This window comes from Fringilla coelebs (assembly GCF_963513975.1).
Source record: "Fringilla coelebs genome assembly, chromosome: 5".
Lineage (NCBI taxonomy): Eukaryota > Metazoa > Chordata > Aves > Passeriformes > Fringillidae > Fringilla > Fringilla coelebs.
Window position 1 is genome coordinate 71,017,416 of NC_140033.1, and position 21,216 is coordinate 71,038,631.

The 21,216-nt window shown below is 43.6% G+C and overlaps 1 protein-coding gene across 2 annotated transcripts in view; it reads left to right on the forward strand.

Annotated features, from left to right (window-relative positions):
• Window positions 1-7,637: 7,637 nt before the first annotated feature.
• AEBP2 (AE binding protein 2) overlaps window positions 7,638-21,216 on the forward strand; it is a gene marked incomplete at its 5' end in the record, with an annotated part of 42,160 nt that continues 28,581 nt past the window's right edge. Inside the window, one exon of one of the 2 annotated variants that reach the window (XM_084205918.1) lies at window positions 7,638-8,296. In XM_084205918.1, coding sequence (XP_084062044.1) covers window positions 7,638-8,296 — 659 coding nt within the window. The remainder of the gene's footprint in view (window positions 8,297-21,216) is intronic. The other variant, XM_084205919.1, reaches the window with a different exon arrangement.

The following is a 21,216-nucleotide window of genomic DNA, read 5'->3' on the forward strand; positions in this document are numbered from 1 at the left end:
ATTTACATAAATTAATTCTGTATATATCTGTTGATAAGCTGTTTGATAAACTTCCCATTACATGAATTTTTCTTGTAGCATAAGCAGAACAGTGGGGAGAGAAGATGAATTGTCCAGCTGTTAAGGTTTTGGGAAATCTGGACTTTGACACCCTCTCCAAGTATTTTGCCCAAGGCTGGCCAGAGTGTGTGATAAATGCCTCTCTTAAGGATAACCTCTCTCCCTTAAGTCTCTGGCTTGCCAAGATCTGGCAGTCATGGAAAACATGTAATCTCACTTGCTTGTCATTTCTAATCTCAGGGGATGTAGCAGGACCCTAAATTTGGCCAGCTTGGGAATTCTGATTGGAGCCATTCAGGCTGCATCCAGACCTGCCTGCAGGGACTCAGGGCTTGGTCCCAGTCACGCAGCCCAACTCAGCTGTTGTGGCTCCACCAGGACTCCCTTCTCATCTTTACAAAGCATGCTGCAAGGCAGGAGTGGTGTCAATTATGATTTTCATCCCCCCCATCAGGCTGGGGCAAAGCCAGGGTATATGGTGATATTTGGGAACCCAGAAAAATACTGGCTTTGTAGATTTAGCAAAGGCTGTGTGTCTGTGTAACATGGGAATAATGTCTCAATTTTACAGAATCACAGAAAAGTTAAGGTTGGAAGGCACCTCAGGACTTCATAGAGTCCAAGACCCTGCTCCAAGCAGCAACAGCTGGAACAGGCTGCTCAGGGCCATGTCCAGATGAGATTTGAATAACTTCACAAACAGCAATGCCACAACCTCTCTGGGCAATCTTTCCCACTGCTTGAAAGTGAAAAAGTTTCTTCTTACATTTAAATAGGATTAATGTTCTGCATCTCAGTTTGTGACCATTGACTCTTGCCCTTACCAGACACTACTAAGTCTGGCTCCATTTCTTTACTTCCCCTCTCAGATATTTATGCCTTGATAAGATCCCCCTGAGCCTTCACTTTTTGGGGCTGAACAGTCCCAGCTCTCTCAGCTGCTCCTCATCTGACATGCTCCACTCCCTTAATTATCTTCAGGGCCCCTTACAGGGCCCACCACAGCATGTTCTGGGAAGCTGAGAACTTTATTTGGAAGGACATGTGTTCACAAGAGTTTGATCTTGGAAGGACAGGAGATTATTTCAAGAAAAAAGAAAAAAAAAAGCACATAAACTTTATAACTAAATTTCTTCAAGGGGATTTTTGTTTAAATTTTATGAAACATAACTTAAAGAAATCTAAAACCCTTCTATGGAAAACCCATATTCTGCTTACCACTACAAATTGAAGAAGGGGAGTTACCACAAGCTGAAGAAGGGGAGTTTTAAAGTAATCCTAGAACAAGGAAAAGCTGTTGTAAACTTGTACTCCTTCCAAGCTGTGATTTGTATTTAATTAGCATTCAATTAATTATGCATTTCTGTTTGGTTGTAATGGTTACACACCGGTTTTGCAACTTGCAAGATCTTGATTGCTTTTATGGTTTTTGAAAAGAATTTCCATGTGTGCAAAAAAGCCTCTGCTCCTGACTTCATGTCCATATTTTTAGGGAAAAAACGGGATTTACTGCCTAATGGGCTTGTGCAGAATTGCTCCCTCAGCTGGGATGGCCTCCCCTGGTTTTACTGTGAGGATCTGCAGCAAATTTATTTCTGCAGAAAATAAATGGACACCCTGGTGACAACCTTCTACATGTGCTCAGGCACACACCTTCATTTAAAGCTGGAATCCAGCTCTGTTTTGCATAAGAATGTTGAGAAAACCAATTCCCCAAATTAACAGCATGTAAAGACTCTGTAATCTGGAAGCAAATATTTTAATTATCTCTGGCTAAAATGAATCTAAATTACAGCATTTAAGGATGTTGATTCTTCCGAGACTTAAGAATTTTGGCTGCCTTTACTGAAAAAGAGCAAACTGTGCCAAAAAGAAAATGTACACAAGGAGGTTTATCATACTTAGGGAGGAAAAGAAAGTATTTCTGATAATTTATGTAGATTTTAGTCATAAATAAAAATATTGACAATACTGATGACAGAGAAAAGATGCTCTATTTGCTTGTACAGTCCCACATATATTACTGTTTGACTTGTTCATATGATATATTGCATCAGTTATTGAAATTTTCCACTTGAAAAACTTTCCCAACAGTTTCAAAGAAAAGCACAATGCACTTTTAGCATGTACTTATGCAAGTCCCTGGAAGTCACAAAAATTGAGAGACGTGGGGTGACAGGATTAATACTCAGCTATACCAGTGCAAATGTACTGAGGGTAGCTTTTGTTTCTGAAGGACATTCCGAGTTCATTCTCAGTGGTATCTATAATAACTAACAGGATATCACCGAATAGTACCTACTTGAAATTCTGTGCTTATATTTCAGGTTTTGCAGCAACCTGTAGAGCACATCAATGAACCATATGACAAGGCCTCCTAATGCCTTGAACTCACAGCTTTTTCACCTTTCATTTACAAGAAATTTTCAGGCTTTATGATTTTGCATTTCCTCTTTTCCTTCAATACAACTTGACAACAAATTGAGCATCAATTAGTGTGCATTTTAGAGGTTTCATCGATCTGTGAGGTATCTGATTCCTTTCAGATACATCAGGATATCTATGGAACATGGCCTTCCTTTCACTGTTGGTGTTTATAGATGGCTCAAAGCAGAGGTGCCCTCATCTCCACTGGGCTGGCTGGAGTTCACCACAAGTGCAAATAGAATGAATGTTAGGATGAGCTTTTGGATGAGCTCCAGAATGACAGAATGGGGTTTTCCATTCCTGAAGTAACCCCTGGTTCTTCATGTCACCTTAGCAAGTTTTTAACTTTTTTTGTTTCTCTTTTCCCTATTCCCAGAGAGTCACATTTGACTGAGCTGTCTGGAGCTTTCTGAAGCTTCATGACCTAACAGGAACAGAATGCCATTTTATTTTTTTTCCTCCTAGTTACCACTAAAAGCAGTTCCCTGGTCTAGATCATGGCAGGAATTTCAGGGACAGCTGTGCTGGCACCAGAGAAGAGGCAGCAGATCAGCGTGACACTAAACAGGGGCAGGGCAGAGCAGGAAGAAGGTGCCAAGCAGTATCAAGAATTCATTTTGCAGCAAAATGTTTTTCAAAGCCAGTTACAATCCCAGAGAGGGCTCAACACTCCTGGGGAGGGACGAGGGACCCTTTCCCAACATGCATTCCCTGCAGCCTTCTTTTGGTTGGCCCAGCCTAAGCGTGGCTTGTAGTTTCTTAGAGTCATGGTTTCTAAGCAGACAGCACAAAGATTAAAGGCAGCTTTAAAAAAGAAAAGAGCATGGCATCTGAGTTTAAAGGGAGAATTAACTGGGTGCTGCGGGAGAGGGTGGGGTCAGAATTGCATCAGGAGGCAATTTCAGCCCAGTCTGAAGGGAAGGGTGAGAACCCAGCGCTGCTCACTTGAAGCAATGACAGATGGCAGCCTCTTCCTCCAGCCCTCGAATTGGGATGGGGAAGGGTGGGGCAGAAAGAAGGGAAGGTGCAGTTTGCAGAGGCTGCTGAGTAGGCAGAATGCTGAGCAAGGTGAGTCATGAGGTGCAGGCAGCAGGAATTTCCTGCACTGCTTGAGTCGTGCATGGGGAGGCAAGGGTTGGAGAAGGGAGCTCAGGGAGCAGATGCTGGGCTTTACAGAATCTCTCCTGGTATCCCAGCAAGTGGAAGACTGGGTGTCACCTTTTCTGTATCTCAGGCCTATTTAATTTTTCTTCTCTCTTTTTAGGCCTTTCTTGCTGTATTGAAGTGTTTTGCTTGTATACTGTATAAAATAGTACTATAATGCTGATCAAAGTTAGGGAAAAAACCTCAAGAAACCAGCCTTACATACATCTTCTGGTGATCTCACCTAAGTGTCCTTCAAGAAAACCCCACAAAACAGCAAAATTGCTGTGAATCAAGAAAAGAAGAAACTACTTCTCTGGAGTGTGCTTGTTACTGATCCTGCTGTCACTGTGAATGCCCTGCACCCTGGTGTACCTGAGGTAAGAGAATAAAATCTTCATTTCTTCTCCCTGCTCTGCTGTGTCTACAAGTTGTTTGTTCTTGAACTAATGGTCCTGCTTGGAATCTTTTGCCTGTGAACAGGCTTCTCGTGGTTTATCTACCAGCTTTTTAAAATGAATTTTATTATTTTGTACTTTGTTGATTCCTCAACACAAATGGCTGAGCTTTAAATCATCGTTGTAAGGTGATCATACCAAGCACATCAGAAACCTTTTGTGTGAACGACAGAGTAACATCCACCCAAGTGAACGATGTGTTTTTTCTTTAAAGGATTTCCTAACAGGAGTCTCCTCCTTTGAGCTTTTATCACAACATTCAAATGTAAATGATTTAGATGCTCTTGCAAGTTGTGGAATCACCTGTTCTCTGACAGATCTCTTTCAAAAGGTTTGAAAAGTCAAAAAACCTTGGGAAAAAAGGAAATCCAGCTTCGGTAAGCTGCGTGGGTTTGTACAGAGAAAGCTCAGTGAGCAATAATCACTGCTGCTTGCACTTGATTAGGACTTTATTACAGCACTCAAGGGCCGAGCCTGGACGCAGAATTTTGTGTGTTTGAAAACCTGAGAGCAGGACACCGAGAGATTACCGCGGAGCTTTTCTTTGATGCCTGCCTGCTGCAGCAGTGACCCCGTTGGTACTGAGCGCTTGCTTAAATGCCAAGTGATTTCCATCAGGCAATAGAAAAGTCCCGAGGTTTCCTTCCCTGACCCTCTCTGAATACACAGATTACCTAACGAGCTGGCGTCTCTACCGCCCTGCTTAGGAGAGCGGAAAGTGGGAGGTCGAATCACTCTGCTCGCTTTCAGTGCCAAACACAAGGAGGCTTTGCGTGCGCACAGCACCTCGAGAAACCCAGAGAGACCTGGGGAAAAAAAGACATTTGAGCACACAGCGGAGCCGATCAGGACAACTGACATCGGGGTACAGAGAGTTCTTTGTGATGACTTTTCTCCTCTTTATCTCATATTCATCGTTTGTGAAAGGTGTTTTTTACCGAAGCCCTTCATGTATTTTTGGTTTCTCATGACCCGATACCTCCCTGATTCTGTCCTTTGCTGCGGCACAGAACTGCAGGAGGGCATCAGTGGGTTGTAGAGACCAGGAATAATAGGAATGATTTCAGCTACCGCCGTTTCTGGGCTGAATCAAAAGCTGGGGTGTTTTTCAAACGTCACACTTGGTGTTTGATTAGACCAGTGACTGCAACACGCACCCGGAGCCCCATGCCTTCCTCCGCGGGGAGCAAAGCACAGCACGCACTGTTACCAGGAGGAAGGGCAGAACACGGCACAGAAAATCAGGGGTTGGTGACTGTTTTGGTGGAGTTAGGAGACCTGCAATGCACATCTTGCACAGATGAGAAGCAGCATTGCAGCTGTTCTTGTCTTTTTTCCTCCCTCTGGATTTTTTTTTTTTTTTAAGCATTCTTAGTATTTCCGAGTTCTAGCTGAGGCTGGTTTCTAGAAATCTGAGGAATTATCATCACTTTTTCGTTGCTGTTTGTTTCCAAAATTTGCTTATGCTCCTCTGCGGGCTAAATATGTTATTGGTTTGTTTTCAAAGACTAATCCAGTGTTGAGTCCCCGACCCCCTGTTGCTGTTTCAGTGCTGTGGCTCTCTATTTTGGCTGCTACACCACAGCTTGTTCTTGTTGCTGCTCACAGCTACATCTGTTGATGGGCTGCGAGCCATCACCAGCTATGCAAATGCAGGTCTTCGGAGCACCTTCTCCAGATTTTAATCCTACGCAGTTAACTTCTCCTGGAATCCAGGATCTCTGTGGACATGCCAGATATGCCTGCTGCAACTTGAGCTGGTGATGTTCTTCCTCATGTGCAGGAGACACAAGGCTTTTCTGGACTGAGCTGTGGTTCTGTGTTTGTTTTTAAACTTCACTGCTATGGCTTCATGATTTTTGTGTTAAATGTGCCAAGCCCTGTAAGCATTGGCTAAAGACTGACAGATGTAGGATATTTAAAATTGACAAAGAATAGCATTTTATTACCTTTTTATTTACCTTTGATTCAATAGCTTTCAACTACCCTTCTCATCTCTCCAATAACCTGTCAAACTACCTGATTATATCTCTGTATTCAGATTCTACCTTTCTGTTCTACTGCCAATCCCCATCCTATGTACTTTATAGTAAACTTTATCCCATTTTACATGTTCATTAAATGACCTTCATTTTCAAACTCTGCTCTGAAAGCTTCTATGTGATTGACAGTCATCCTGTTGAGGTTTCACCTTTCCCCTTTTATACACCCTTAGGTTTAGATCGGGTATTAGGGAGAAATCCTTCCCTGTGAGGGTGGTGATGCCCTGGCACAGGCTGCCCAGAGAGGCTGTGGCTGCCCCTGGATCCCTGGAAGTGTCCAAGGCGCCAGGCTGGATGGGGCTCTGAGCTACCTGGTCTGGTGGAAGGCATCTGGTTTAGAATTAGATTATCTTTAAGGTTCCTTTCAATCCAAACCATCCTGTGATATTTCACCATCCCCTTTGGTCACAGAGCTTTTCCCCAGGAACCGAGAATCGTCTTCCCCGCCAAGAGAGGTTTCAGACCAGTTTGCTCTGGTTCTTTCTCTCTCCTCCCTGCACAGCGCGGTGTTTTTCACTCCTTTTCCAGCGGTGCTGGAACCCTTTCCCCGTCTCCTTCCTGCCTCGGCCGAGCCGTGCTGTGGCACTCCTGCCCGGCTGGCTCCTCAGCCCCTGCAGCTCTCCCCGAGGAGCCTCGCTTCTCCCGTTCCGTGCGCTCCCTGTCCCCTTTCCCACCGCCGTGCCCCTGAGGGGATGCCCCCATGCCCCTGAGGGGAACCCGCCGTGCCCCTGAGGGGAACCCGCCGTGCCCCTGAGGGGATGCCCCCATGCCCGTGAGGGAACCCGCCGTGCCCCTGAGGGGATGCCCCCATGCCCGTGAGGGGAACCCGCCGTGCCCCTGAGGGGATGCCCCCATGCCCCTGAGGGGAACCCGCCATGCCCGGTACCACCGGAGCCCTGCCTGCCCCGCCCTCCGCCGGGGCCACCCTGCTCCGGCTCTGCTCCTTCTCTAGCGCCAGCCGGGAATGTCCCTGCCCCGCTGTGGGACACTGGTGCAGCCGGGATTTGTCCCGGAGCGCTTCGTTCCCGGCTCCCGGCGCGTCCCGCGGCACTCCCCGCTATCCATGGAGCCGGGGGCTGGGATCACGCCATTCCAGCGGGGCGCCGGGATGCCTGGGGGATTCGAACCGGGATTCCCTGGAGATTCCAGCTGGGATCCCTGAGGGATTCACGGTGGGATGCCCGGCAGACTCCAGCCGGGATCCCGTCGCTCGCGCGCCACCGCCCCTTCGCGCCGGGGGCGGTGGCCGCCGCCGCTCCGCCCTCCCCGTTGTTTGTCCCCCGGCGCGCTCCGTAGCGCGTGCGGCGGCGGCGGCACGAGCCGGGCCCCGCCCCGCCCCTCCCCGGCGGTGCGGGTGCGCGAGTAGGGCGAAGGAAGGAGGGGGGGGCGCGCGGGCGGCGGGAGCGCGCACCGGCCGCGCGGGCGCGCACGGGGCCGCGCGCGCACGCCCCCGCCGTGCGCACGCCCGCGGCCGGCCCCGCGCGCGCGGCAGCGACTCGCAGGCGCCATGGCGGCCGCTCGCTGCAGCGACATGGCGGAGCCCCAGCGGCGCCTTCCCGGGCAGGCGGCGCCCGCCGAGGAGGAGGAGGAGGCGGAGGTGGCGGCGGAGGTGGCGGCCGCCGGTGAGGCTGGATCCTCCTCGTCGTCGCCGCCGCCGCCGCCTTCGTCCTCGTCCTCGGCCGCGGCGGAGCCGGAGCCGCTGCTGCTGCTGAACGGCGAGGCGGAGAGCATGTCGGAGCCGAGCCCGGAGAGCGCCAGCCAGGCCGGGGACGGGGAGGACGAGGACGAGGAGGAGGAAGAGGAGGAGGAGGAGGAGGGCGGCGAGGAGGAGGAGAGCAGCCTGGTGGGCAGCAGCAGCAGCAGCACGAGCAGCGGCTGCTGCAGCGACGAGACCCGCTCGCCGAGCCCCGGCGGCGGCAGCGAGGCCGACGCCAAGGAGGAGCCCAAGGGCCCCCGGGGCAGCCAGGAGGACGGGCCGGGCCGCGGCGGCGGCGGGGGCGGCAGCAGCTCCAGCAGCGTGTCCAGCGGCGGCGACGAAGGATACGGCACCGGCCCCGGCACGGGCGGCGGCAGCAGCTGCGGCAGCGCCACGTCGGGGGGCCGGCGGGGCAGCCTGGAGATGTCCTCGGACGGGGAGCCCCTGAGCCGCATGGACTCGGAGGACAGGTCAGTGTCCGGCGCGTCCCGGGGGCCCTGCCCGGCCGCGTCCCCGCCTTGGCAGCCCCCGCTGCCCGGGCGCCGCCCCGCTCCCGGCCGCGGGGCTGTCACGGCAGCCACAGGTTTCTCCGGCCAACTTGTGCCGGGCCCCCGCCCCTGCTCCTTGGGCCCCCGGCTGCCCGGCCCTGGCCGCGGAGGAGGGGGCGCTCCCCGGCCGTCGCCGCCGATCCGTGAGAGCCCCGAGCGGCCCCGCCGGGCGCTGCCTCCTCCTCCGGGGCCTCTTTCCTCGGAAGCTGCGGATTTTTCTCAGATGGTGCTTTCGGGGTTCTTCAGGGCTGTGTCTTGCGGCAAAGCGCAGGTGGGGTGTACTGAAGCTTCGGGATGGGAAATGCATCTCTGGATGCGGTTTTACCTGCGCCCGCAACAGGGTCTCTGCTCTAGACGGAGAAAACCGAGTGAAAGCCTCTTAAAACATGAGGCAGAAAAAAAAAAAAAACGATTTTGCTGAAATAAAAAGGAGACCAGCCTTTCCTGCATTACGTGTCCACAAGTAATAATCATGCACGGTGTGAAGTGAGGCTCAGAGTCATCTTTGAACGAGTTCTGTAATTGTGAATTGCAGAATCTGTTAGGATGAGTTCTTGAGCTTTTGTATGTTAAAGCTACACATTTCATTTTACCAAGATTCTAGCTCGGTTCTGGTGAAAAGGCACAACTGAATTCTCACACATGGTTGAATTCGACCATTCAGGTCTGTTTCAGCCTACTGAGTCAAGCATTTCAAAGAACATGGCTTATGTAGTAGCTCTCCTGCATGTTGTATGCAACAGTTTGCTTGAAAAACTGAAAATAGGATGGAAAAAGGATGTAAAAACAGTGTGAAAGTGCTGTGTGCCCCTTGCTAATTAGTCCTTTCAAACAGTTTAAGAAAGTCGTACGATTTTTCTATATGTTCAGCAGAAAAACTATCAGACTTCCCTGCTAGAGTTACAGTTAAGTAACAGAATTTTATTTGTATTTTCTTAAGATAGTTTCACTGTTAAGTGTGGAAAATTACGTGTTTTGGTCCAGAAATGTGCTTTGAATATATGTTAGATCAAAGTCTTTGTAACTGTACAAGTACCCATATTTCAGAATGAAAACGGGGCATGACTAGACCTAACCTCGAAGATTAAAACCAGCCCAGCAAACCCCTCGTGAGTCAGTTCCCCAAAACCATGTAATTGGCCTAAAAGTCTTAAGAAGACACAAAAAAAATCAGGTCTTTGGTTTCCATTAGACTTTTGAGACTCCTAGAAATCACGTTTTCTTTCTTCTAAACTTATGCGAGTGGAAAGGGGGTGTGGATGTTGGGGTTTGTTTGTAGGTTTTGCTTGTTTTCTGTTTTTTTCAAAGGCTGAAATTTTACGTGCAATTGACTAAGTACGAGAGTAGACTTCTGGAAAAGCACCAGGTACATACAGGAGCTGTAAGATAACAGTTTCTTATTTCTCAAAGAGTGAAAGTCTAAATCTAATCCTGATCTTATCCAAGTGGGTGTCAGGGTTGAGGAAGTAACAGAACTAACTTGCAGGGGTTTTCTGGAAGTAGCGTCATTGTGCCTTGCCCTGTGCCTTCCAGAGCTGGTTGCTACTTTCTTTCTCTGTCATTGTTCTCGTGGTTCTCTTGCTCTAAGTGGTTAAATCCACGTTTGTGTGTCCTTGCTCCTTCCTTTTACCACCAGGAGTGGGATTCTTTGTGTTTAGTGGTTTAAATAAGGACTGTGCCTTGTTTTTAATCTTTGCAAAGTTTTCTTTTGACCTGCCAGGTTGAAAACTTGGGGTGTTGAGAGTGCATTTTGTGCTGTAATTCCAAGGCCTGCTTGTTGAGTTGGTGGGAGAAGAGCAATGCTACCAGGAGTGCCATTTGTTATTCCTGGAGTTGGAAAATTTCGTTTGATGTGCACTCTTTGCTGCAGCGTGTTAGAATGCTTTATTATTTTTGTCACATGTAGTCCAGCAAGTTGCTCGCTTGACATTGTGATCCAAATGATTGCTGCTGCTTGGAAGGCAGCCACAACATAATCCTGTGCCTTTCAGATGATCACACAGACAAGCAGAGTGTTGCAAAAGGTAGGGATGTGCTGAAGAGTTAGAGTGTGTAAATTGGAGTAGTGAAATACCAAGGAAGAGCTGGAAACAGTTTAGACTTAATATATTGAAATCCTGAAAGAATAAATTAATTTGTTGATTTGGTCACCTCTGAATTAAAATGTTAAGTTCTGTGACTATTAGAGAACAGTATTTTGTCTATTAAGTGCTGTTTTATATGGGGTAGTTTACTGTTCAGTACTTCATGACCTTTGCTGACTCCCTGTGTCTCCGAAGTCCTGAGGAACTCGGTGTCTGACTCTCAGTGTGGTGTAAAGTAAGATTCCCTGGGGAGGGAGTAGAGAGAAAAGGGAAGAGATGGAGCTAACAGGCTTGACTTTTCAGACCCTGGGTTTAGCCAGAGGAAGCTGGTAGAGAGTGTACTGGGTAAAGACTCTCCTGCTGTCAGCAGGTTTGGTAACATTCAGATCATGCCCCTGGGCTTGGGATTTTTTTTTCTTGCTTCCTCTTTAGAAAATTTGAATGAATTAAAGGGTGTGGTAAGAGGGCCTGAATTCCATGAGTGATCAAATTCCCATTTCCTTGTGCATGTTCTTTATCGTTCTCTGCGTTGTGTCATCTCTGATTTTTCCTTTAGTGATGTCAAATACAAATAAAGCAGATGAAGAGGAAAATCTTGCTTATGGTCAAAATAGAGCTACTGTTCAACAGCTTCTATTTTTAACATTTTATTGTATTTTAAGAGTACCTGCTGACAGAAAGAAATAACTTGTAGGAAATTGGTCAGTATTTACAATGGCATGAGAAATAAATATAGAGGTGACTACTGATACCCTGAAATTTAGGGTGAATTTAAACCCTCCATTTCCATGTACACAGCTAGACTTTGTACTTTGCTACAACATGCTTATCTTCCCTCCCAGAAAACCCAGAAAGGAAAAAGCAAAGCCCAGACTGGCACCTAGCATAAGTAACCAAGGTGGCATTTTCAGCTCAGCAGGAGAGTTCAGTGCAGCAACTCTGGGAGTTGCAGGTATCTCGTTGATCTGTTGGAGTTTCATTTTTTTCCCTGGGAATTGTGCTAAGTTCCCACTGCTGCGCAGGAGTTTGTCTGGGACTTTTGTGAGCAAGCTCAGATCAGCTGGCTGAGTAATAATAGTCTGCATTCAAGCCTAGTGATCCTCTGGATTTACAGTTGGAACAAAGACTATTATCAGCACGTGAATGCTGCTCATTTTCTTGTGCTTTCCCCAACTTGAGACCTGTGCTGGAAGGATGGATGTGTTCCTCCAGAGTCCTCTGGCACTGCTAGTCTTGCTGCAATGCTGAGAAACATCTGATAGGACTCGAAAAGAAAAAATAATGGTTCAGTTAACTATAAACACTGAGGCTGGACCTAAGCAAGTGCATGGATTTGGGTATAAACCAGCTGAGCTGAGTCTGGTGGAGATTCATCTGCAACTCCCTGCTCTTGTTACTGCTGAATTATGATATTTTCTTACAAACACTTAGTTTACTGAAACAATTTAAATATTGTTTACTGGAACACTTATTATGGAAATATATTTAAATCTGAAATAGTTTCATCATCACATTTTGTTTGATTTCAAAAGCAGTGGTAGGTCTTGCAGTTTGAAGATGTTGAGCAGAAATTCAAGTAGTAAATCTGTATGAAGAGGTTTTTTGTTCACCTTTGTGAATTTGTCTTGTGTCTTTGTACTGTCACCTAGAAGTTACCCCTGGTTTACTATGCTTACATTATCTTTACCCCTCTTAGCAGTTTATCCCTTGCTCCCTCCTCCTCCTGGCTGGGTAAGGAGCATGGAAAAGGTGCATTTAAGCTGCAGGATCAGCTGTTCTGCTGCGTGAGCTGGGAGTGCTGATTGACGTGCTCCTAGGCCAAGTGTAACAGGTTGTCTTTGCACCTATGTAGTAATCTTTCCCTTAGGCTTAGCCCTAAATAATGTCCATCTCACAGGCAATTTTCATGCAACTTGTTAGGCTTTATTGTCCTTTATTTTTTTGTTTGGGTTTTTTTTGGGAGGGGGATAACCTTTTCATGTGTTTTGTTATTCACCATCGAGTCATTTATTGAGAAGCCCTGACTCAAGGAGTACTCAATAATACTCAATGACAATTTGTGTTCTTAACCACATAAGACTTGCAAAATACTTCTAGGAATGTTATTATTCTGTTCCTATTTAATGGGCGAGCAGTTTGGAAAACACATTTCAGATAAGTTTTTCGGTAGTAAACTTTTCTGTGCTTCAGATTATGACGTTTTTTCATTTTACTGAGTGAAATGACAGGGTGGAACTAATGGGTTGAAAGATAAGAGGTTTAGACATGACAATTCCAGGCTCTAGTCTGAGTTTTTTTAAATCTCATGTAGAATGAAGGCTTTGTCAACTTTTTAGATGTATGCTGATTAAAAAAATTATTTTTAATTCCAGTCTTTATTTTGTTTATCTTTTAAAATCTTAAAAGCGAAGAACTTTCAAGATTGGCTTGGCAGTGGCACACAAGTTGTATGAGTGACATTTATGAAGGCAGAACAGTAAATTTGAAATACAATCCTGAGGACATGTGGTACTAATAGGTATGTTTCATGGATCCATGTGAGCAGATTAAAAAGTGCTTCAGGCCTCTCTTTGCTGCATAGTCTCACTTGTTCCTATGCAGGAAGTGAAGAATCATTCATTAGCACTTATGGCAAGGTGGTTAAGTCGTTAAATTTTTTTTTCAAGTGTGTGTAATATTGCCATGTCACAGTGAGCTATACAGAAGTTTACCCGAGTTTCAGAAATTCTGCTGAAAATTGTATTTGCAGTATTTCTAACTGCATTTATTGTTGCTGTAGTTATTTGCTTTCAAATTGCAAAATAAACCCCTTGTTTCTGTAATGGTTATGTTCAGGCCTTTCTGGCACGGGAGAAAATAGCTTTTGATGGGTAGACAAAACAGCCCAGATATTTTGTATGGTGAGTATCTTTATTACTAAAGCTGTTGGTTGGTATAATTGAGTGGTTAACATGAGGTCTTTTTGTGAACTAGATGAAAGAGCTTGGTATAATGAGCTGTTATAGTTATTGTAGTAAGATGTAAATATACTTCATAGAATTTGAGAAAAACATTTTCCTATTCAGTGTAAGACAGAATTAGTTTTGCTTTTATGTAGGATTTGAACGTCCACACCGGTCTGTGTGCATTTTGTGTTAACTTTGTGACATCATCAAGTCTGGTAACTTCTAAATACAAGGTTTAATAGGTGGGTTTTTTCAGGGAATTTCCTAGGCAGTAATGGAAAAAAATCTGTCTTGGTTTTTCCTTTTTCTTCCCCTTTTTTTTTTTCTTTCCCTGTTTCATTTCAAATGAAGTTAAACAGGGTGTCACACGCAGCCTGAACAGCCGTTTGGCAGAGATGTGACATCACATTTCTGGAGCTGGTCACAGATAAAACCAACTCTTGGATGATGCAGTGGAAATGTTCTACCATATCACTCGTGCTCAGATCTTTCCACAGCTTTCTAGTACCTTCCATATATTTGCATGTTTTTTAAACGCCTTTGCCCAGCTGGAGAGGAGCGGTGGGGGAATGAGCAGCACGGAGAACTGGTACGGAAGTCAGCAGTGTGGAAATCCACCTAGAACCCCTTGCCTGGGGTGGTTGTAGAGCAGTCTGGTGTTGGCTGGGAAAGTGGTGCAGCAGAGCAGGGAGATGAAAAGCAGATGGAGCTTTCGAGACAGGAATAGAGGTTTTCTGGCAAGGGGAGAATGTGAGACGCACACAGAAAACTTCTGGGATGAGAGGGAATGAGATATGTCTAATAGCCTGAGGGGAAAAAAGAGAACTTGACCCAAAGAAAGTGAAAAATTGGTCTCTGCTGTAAAGTAGCCAAGTAATTGCAGGGAGTCATTGAGACAGGTGGGAATGTAATCTCCAGTGAAGTTGTGCAGGAGACAGAGCAGAAGAGGGTAAGGAACTTCTTTTTATGAACAGTGAGTTTTATCCACCCTCCCCCTTGCTGTTTAAAAATTACGATGTCATGACTTGCAGAAATACAAAGTGGTAATCTTGTAAGATTCCCTGAGGTGCAGATTTCTTTGGCTATCCATGTAACTGATTCTTTTTTGTAACTGTAGTCTTTCTGTCTGGGATTGTTCAAAAATATTTGTTTTAGAAAATGAAATACAAATATTCCACGTTGTGCTGGCTGCTTATCATTGGTTTTGTGATACTCAGAGATAGTGATTACAATTGTGGTTTTGCAGCATTCAAAACCAACAAAGAACTGGGGAAAAATTTTGAAGCCCTTTGAGACGCTGAAGTACTTTTTCCCCCTCTTAAGAATGGTGAAATGTAAAGCAAGAAAGACCTGGGATTTCTTTTCCCATATCTAATTTTCTTCTCTATACTAGAATTTACATTCTTAAATAAATTTCGCTGAACTTCTGTTACTAATGTTTAATGAATACTTTCTTTATTTGATAGAGGTTACTTAAGGTATATGCCAAGATATTTGATAGAGTAAAGCAAAAGATTTATGGGTTTTTAAGTCCTGTTGTCATCCTGGTGCACCATAGAGGAGTGCTGTAATTCAAATAGTTTGTATAATGTCAGAGGGAGAAAACTGCACCTTGGTGGTTTGAGTTGAGACTTGTAAAAAACTTACTGTTGGCTCATACAGTGGTATTATGATTTATTAAAGATGCCTAAATAAGAACCTAGCATAAAGAATTTCCACTTACTATTAATGTCATTCCATGTAGCCTTTTGTATAAATTACTAGCTCCCCTGTAGAATTGCAGTAAAGTCTGTATTTTGAGCATTTTAGTTTATTTTGCTGTAGTAATGACTTAGGTTCCAAATGAAAAAAAAATCTTAAAAATGCAAAGAAAATATTTTTGATATATGCAAACAAAGATATATAAATATTTCTTTTTCCTTTGAAATAAAACTCTTTTTGGCATGCCTTTGAGTAGACTTCCTTGGGCTGACATGAATGTGAAGTTACAGCTTAGACAGCTGGTACAAGTAGAAGTTAATTCAGTATCCCACAGAACAGGAGTCAAACCTTCATTTATGACCTTTTTGTTATGAATTAAGCCAGTTAGTGGAGTTGTACTTTGCTGGTTTCTTTGCTTTTGGTGCATGGTCAATACTTGAAGCAACAAGTATTCACTGAGGTAGAAATAGACAAGGCTGCTACTTTCTACAATGCTATCCTAGCTGCGTATTTTTTTCTAAGTAAATTTAACATGATGATAACTGAAACTTTTTAGATCTGTTCTGTGAGTTTGCATCTTTCTTTGGTCATTTTATGTTCCATTTGTTTTCTGTGTTCTGGGGTTGAGAGAATGGGAGGGTAATACCTACAGCAGATGAAATTTCCTTGACACCACACCTGAAGGTTGTTATCTTCCAGTGCTGATTAGACAATTTTGTAGCGATTATGGTTCTCAAAGTGGGAAGCACTGTTAAAAGAATAAATTATTTCTGGTGGTCCTTTATTGAGTATTTTTCTCTTTTTCTCTGCTTCTCCTAAGCTGTGCTACTAAACACACTCCTTATTCAGTAAAGACTGAAAATTGTGAACCACTTGTTGCTGTTCTCTAACTTTTCAGGGAGATTGTCGAGTTGAAGATAACACGGTTCCCAGAAATAAAAGGCAGTTTTATTTGTATCTTTAAGGCAGAATCGAGTACAGTTTCTTGATTTGTGTAATCCTTTTGCAGAATGTCATCTTTGTGCTGTCATATCACAAGGCACATATGTTTAACCTGCTCTATTTTTGCACTGCTCTTCGGATATTTTGGCATTTCAAATTTCCTCCTTGCATTTCCATTTTCTCTGTATGCTACAAATCCTGTGATGCTCTGGGTTTGTGTTATGCAAGTATTATGAACCCAACTATTCTAGGAATAACAATCTAAATAATCAAATTTAGTGATCCAGGAGAGTGGAAACAGCTCTAGAGGTGGTGAATCATAACACACTTTCTCAGTCTTGTTTTGTTTCCTGTGCATGTTTGTTATTTTAAGTTCCTTCAATTTCTCTATCTCAAAGAGCTTTCCTGTCTTCCCTGGTTTTCTATTATCAGGCTGAAGTGTTTGCAGTGTTCCCTTTTCTAGGTGTTTATACCTTATCTAGACATAGCTTTACTCTAAAATAAGCTGCTGCTTCAAAAAGAATTTAAAAACAAGCTTTTAATGTTACCACTTGCCATGCTGTATAGAATTCTCTCCCTTGACTATTTTATTTTCTGCTGTGTTGCTAGCTCAGTAGTCATATAACAATACATATATTTAATACAGAATTTTGCAGTCTTGTTCTGAACATTTATTTATGAACACTTTTTGAGTCTGTTCGTTTTGAGAAGTTTTTGTTAGAATCACATAATCAGTGTAAAGCATAGATTTGATAGGTTTGATTTCCAGAAAAATGCTTGTGTGATTCAGAAGCACAAGTGCTTCCAGGTGAGTGGGTGCTTTCTTCAATCATGCAGCCCTGGAAGTGAAGGTCTTTTTTCTTTATGTTGTCTAATGTTGCTTATAGTTATTTTTGCCCATCCTGCTTTGCCTGCCTTGCCTGTGAAGGGCTGTGGAGTTCTGTGTGTCTGTCTGTCTGTCTGCCAGGGGTTTTTGTGGGTATCATGTTTCAAGAGAAGGTTCTGCCTTTGCAACGCAGTGGTGGACTTTCACTTCATGTAGTCCTGGCTTATTTTTTTGATCCAGGTATTCTGATTTCTTGCTGCCACATGAGTAATCTTTCTCTTTGGCAGCCATTTAGTATTCTGCATTCTCTCTTTGCTCTGTTGTTTGTTTTTTTTTTTTTTTTATGATGGTTTATCCACTTACACTATTTTTTTGTTACCGGTGGTAGGTTTTCCTGAATTCATTATCAGTCATGAAATTATTTTGGATACTTTGTATATAAAGGTTTAAATTTAAATGGTTTTCTCAGCAAAATCAGCCAGAAAAACCCCTTAGATATGCAGGTAGCTGGAGTTGCTTTCTGTCTCCTTTGAAGATTCTCTCTGGGCTGGTTGCTGGTTCGATGAAAAGGAACTGTAAGAGTTCTAAAGCATAATGGTATTTTCATGCCACAATCGAACTACATCCATTAAAGTAAAACAAACTGTTTTGCTTGGGAAACAGAAATGTTTGGTTTAGAGAATTAAATTGATAAATTACTGAAATTTAGTAGGAGGAGTTTATCTATTACCAATCTAGATGCATCATAAAATACCAAATTTGCCCAAGATGGGCAGAGGAACAAAAAAAGGACAAGGCAGATCTCAAACTTGCTTGCTCTGTTGCTGGCTCATGGTGATTGCTCATGTTTTGGGAGCTCTGTTTTAATATTACTTTTAAATTGGTATGATTATTTGAAGGACATACAAGATGAACTGAAATCTCCTTAGCCACCTGTGTCTAATTGCCATGAACATTTTATTGTGTACTGGTACCCCCATGCAGATGTTCTGACAGTACCTTCACAAAGACTTAAGGCAAGTTTGCTTAATACTCATTTAATGTCAGCAAAAATTAAATGTTACTACAAAAAGATAGAAATTTATTCTTCCTCTGCTTTTGTTTAGGAGCCAAAAATCTAATGTTACTAATTTAATCTGTTATTGATCTGTTGTACTCGTGGCTCCTCTGTTTGGAATTGATGGAGATATTTTAAAATAGGACAGGTGGGAGATCCTCCTCTCAAGGATGGGAGCTGAGGGTTAATAATTAGATAATTTTGAGGTTTTCTGAGGGTTTATCTTTGCTGAATCTTTGATTGCATTAGGAAGTAGTGAGCACAAATTGCTTTGAATTTGGTGATGTTGAAAAGCTGCTGTTTTTGTGGAACTAGTCCATTGGCCAGAGCTGTACGCCACAATTTTCCGCCTCTTATCTTGGAAAGTAATAGGAGTAGTTGGGAAAATAGTGAAGTTTTTGTTTTCACTCTTGAGTTTTCTTAGTGAAATGAAAATAATGAGGTGCTGGGGGATGTCACTAAGCATGTCATTATTATTTTCTTTCAATGTTTCTGTTTTGACTTGGTGTTTGTAATTGAATGATTGCAGTTGGTGCTGTTTGTTTTCTTTTGGGATTAGTACCTAGTTGTGATTTAGTCTTGCAGGTGGTAAAAGCTTTTCTGTTGATGTCTAGATTTTAACCCTTGAAGTTGCTCTGAGATGGGACTGGCTGTCATTCACAGTTCCCATTATTCGGAGGCTGTTTTATCTGACTGTAACAGTTCAGTTTTCTTTCTTGAGCTTCCCTCATGGATTGAACCACTGTAGGTCAGGAAATGGCAGAGTATTTCACTGACTAGTAAAAGAAAAGAAACTAGCAGGGTACTTATTTTTGTTTGGTTTATTTGTTTGTTTTGTTTTTTGTTATTTCCAGCAAGGCTTGTAGCATTTGGTTTCGGAGCCAATCTGCTGGTTTGATGTTTCATGGCTGCATTATCGGTGTATTTCAGAAGAAACTGTTCTCTAAACTTGCAGTAGTGTAGTGTGCAGCTGGATGGCTGCTCAGCAGTGTTGCTTTCAGCCACCCTGCAGCGCGTGCTCGCTGCAGTTGCTGTTCATTTTTAATTTGATGCTTTCCAAGAGGAGGTTTTTCCGTATAGAATCTGTCAGGATCGTTTGGTGTCAGCTGAATTCAGCTGGGTCCTTTGGTCACCTCCTGCACGGCACATGTGGGCGCTGGGAGCAAGCTCTGGTGGAGGTGCTCTGCCCCAAATGAGCTCCTGTTGGTCGGCCTGAAGGGATGCTTGTTGACCCTCGGGGGCACGGTGTAAGGCCCATCTGTTAGGGCTGCATTTCGCCTCAGGGAAGGTTACTTCAGTTAAGGTCTACAGGGAGTATGTTTAGCAGACATTAAAAGTATAATAGCAAATTGATTGGGCTTTTGTGCATGTGTTCCGTGCCTGGCTTTGCTCTCCCTTCAAGTGGATGGTTGCTAATGGGACTTGGTGGAAACTAAAAATGAAATTATTTTGCTGTTCTTTCAGGGTTTTTGGTGTTATTCCTTCTCGACTCTTGCTCTCTGTTGTTCCGGAAGATTAACAAAATCAGGGAAAGAATAAATTTTGGGCATTTCATTCATTAAATTCAATAGGAGGAATTACTTGCAGTAGTGAGGAAAACAATCTCCTTGGAGAGCCGTGTGTGTGTCCGCTGTGATGTGCAGTTATACCGTTTTATTAAATGCATTAAATCATAATCGCATTATATTTTTAATCACATTTAAATGTACACAAAAATTAGGGCCCAGGTGTATAATATGTAGTTTAAAATTTGTACATTTTAAATTGCGAATAATTTGGATTTTTGTTTTTTCCTTATAGAAAATAGCCACATTTACAAAACTCCAACAGTGTCTTAATTTTGCTCAGATCCTTAAAGGAACAGAATAATCCAGAATTTAAAGTGCTTGAAAAATGCTTTTTGTTTTCTGTGAAGTGAAAATGACTAGCAGCTTCTTACAAGTTTTTAGGTATTATTTTTTGTTTCAGGATTGTTTTAAATAGAGTTTGAACTGAAGTAACCAGCTAGACTCATTTAATTGTGTAAGCATTAACCTTTTAAGATTAAAGTGCTGCTAAAAAATACCTTAATGTTCTTGATAATGAAGATGGTATTATTTCTAGCCACAGGTAAAATAAGTACGGGTAAAAATAAAACCTGAAACAATGCCTTTGAGGTAATGATTCCTCTATTTAAACTTGCATGGTTTTGCTTAATGAACACATTTTAAATGTCAGTATTGTTTCAAAGCTGTTGATCTCTTGGTAGAAGGAAAATATGTAGGAGGAGAGAAAAATATCTGACCCCTCTGAGAAGATTCTGTGTTTTCAGTTCTCCCTTGCTGCGTTTGGCAGACCCTGCCAGTGTTTGCAGACTTGGTGAAATGAGGTGTGGGTTTAGTAAGGCATTTCAGAAAGGCATTCAGTTGTTTCCTCTAGACCTGTGATTTTTACATCAAGTTGATTCAGGTGCTCGATTAGGTTGAAAATAGGGACAACATAAGCTCGAAGATCATGTTGTGCTTGCTGTAACAGTTCTAAATTTTAGTAATTAGTCAGCCTTTTGAAAGGAGCTTCTTAAAAACTGCTATTGTGTATGCAGGCTCTCTCCAGCAGTGACTGTTTTTGATGCTCTATTGTTTGGGATGACCCCTGAGCTGAACTCTCTGAAACTCAAATGTCTAATGTTCTTCATCAGGCCATGGTCTGTAGATCCATTACAATGGAGCTGGAGCCTGCCTACAGCTTGGGAGCAAACCCAGACCTGTCTGTCACTGGCAAGAGGGGAATGCCACAAGCGCCTCAGTTCTACTCGTGTCATTCTGCTTTGATAGCGGCAGGCAGGCTTTAAACAGATCCCCTGCCTGTGAGAAAGGGACTTGGCAAAAGGCAGAGAAACTTGCTTTAACTTAGCTAAAAATCTGTTTCAGTGTCTCTGTTCTATTACCAAGATGTCTGTGTTTTTCTTACTTTGTTTTCTCCTCTTATGCACATTATTATCTTCCCACTTGTAGGCTTTATAGATTTGGGGTGAGAAAGCAGAAGGGTGTAATTTCCATTACTACCTTCCCTTTGTAAAGGAACCTTTCCCTCTGTCAGATCATCCCAAGCAGACCGAAAGATGTATTGGATAGAAAAGCCCCAGTCATAGACTGAAAGGTGCACACACTTTCTGTAGTCCAAGCCCATCTTGGGCTGCGTGTTTGTGCACACATCTTACTTGTTTGTGTGTCCTCTCCTCATGCCCTTTGTGAAATTCTTAGAAACAAAAAAGTGGGTGAATTGGGAAGCTCTTAACAGACACAGTG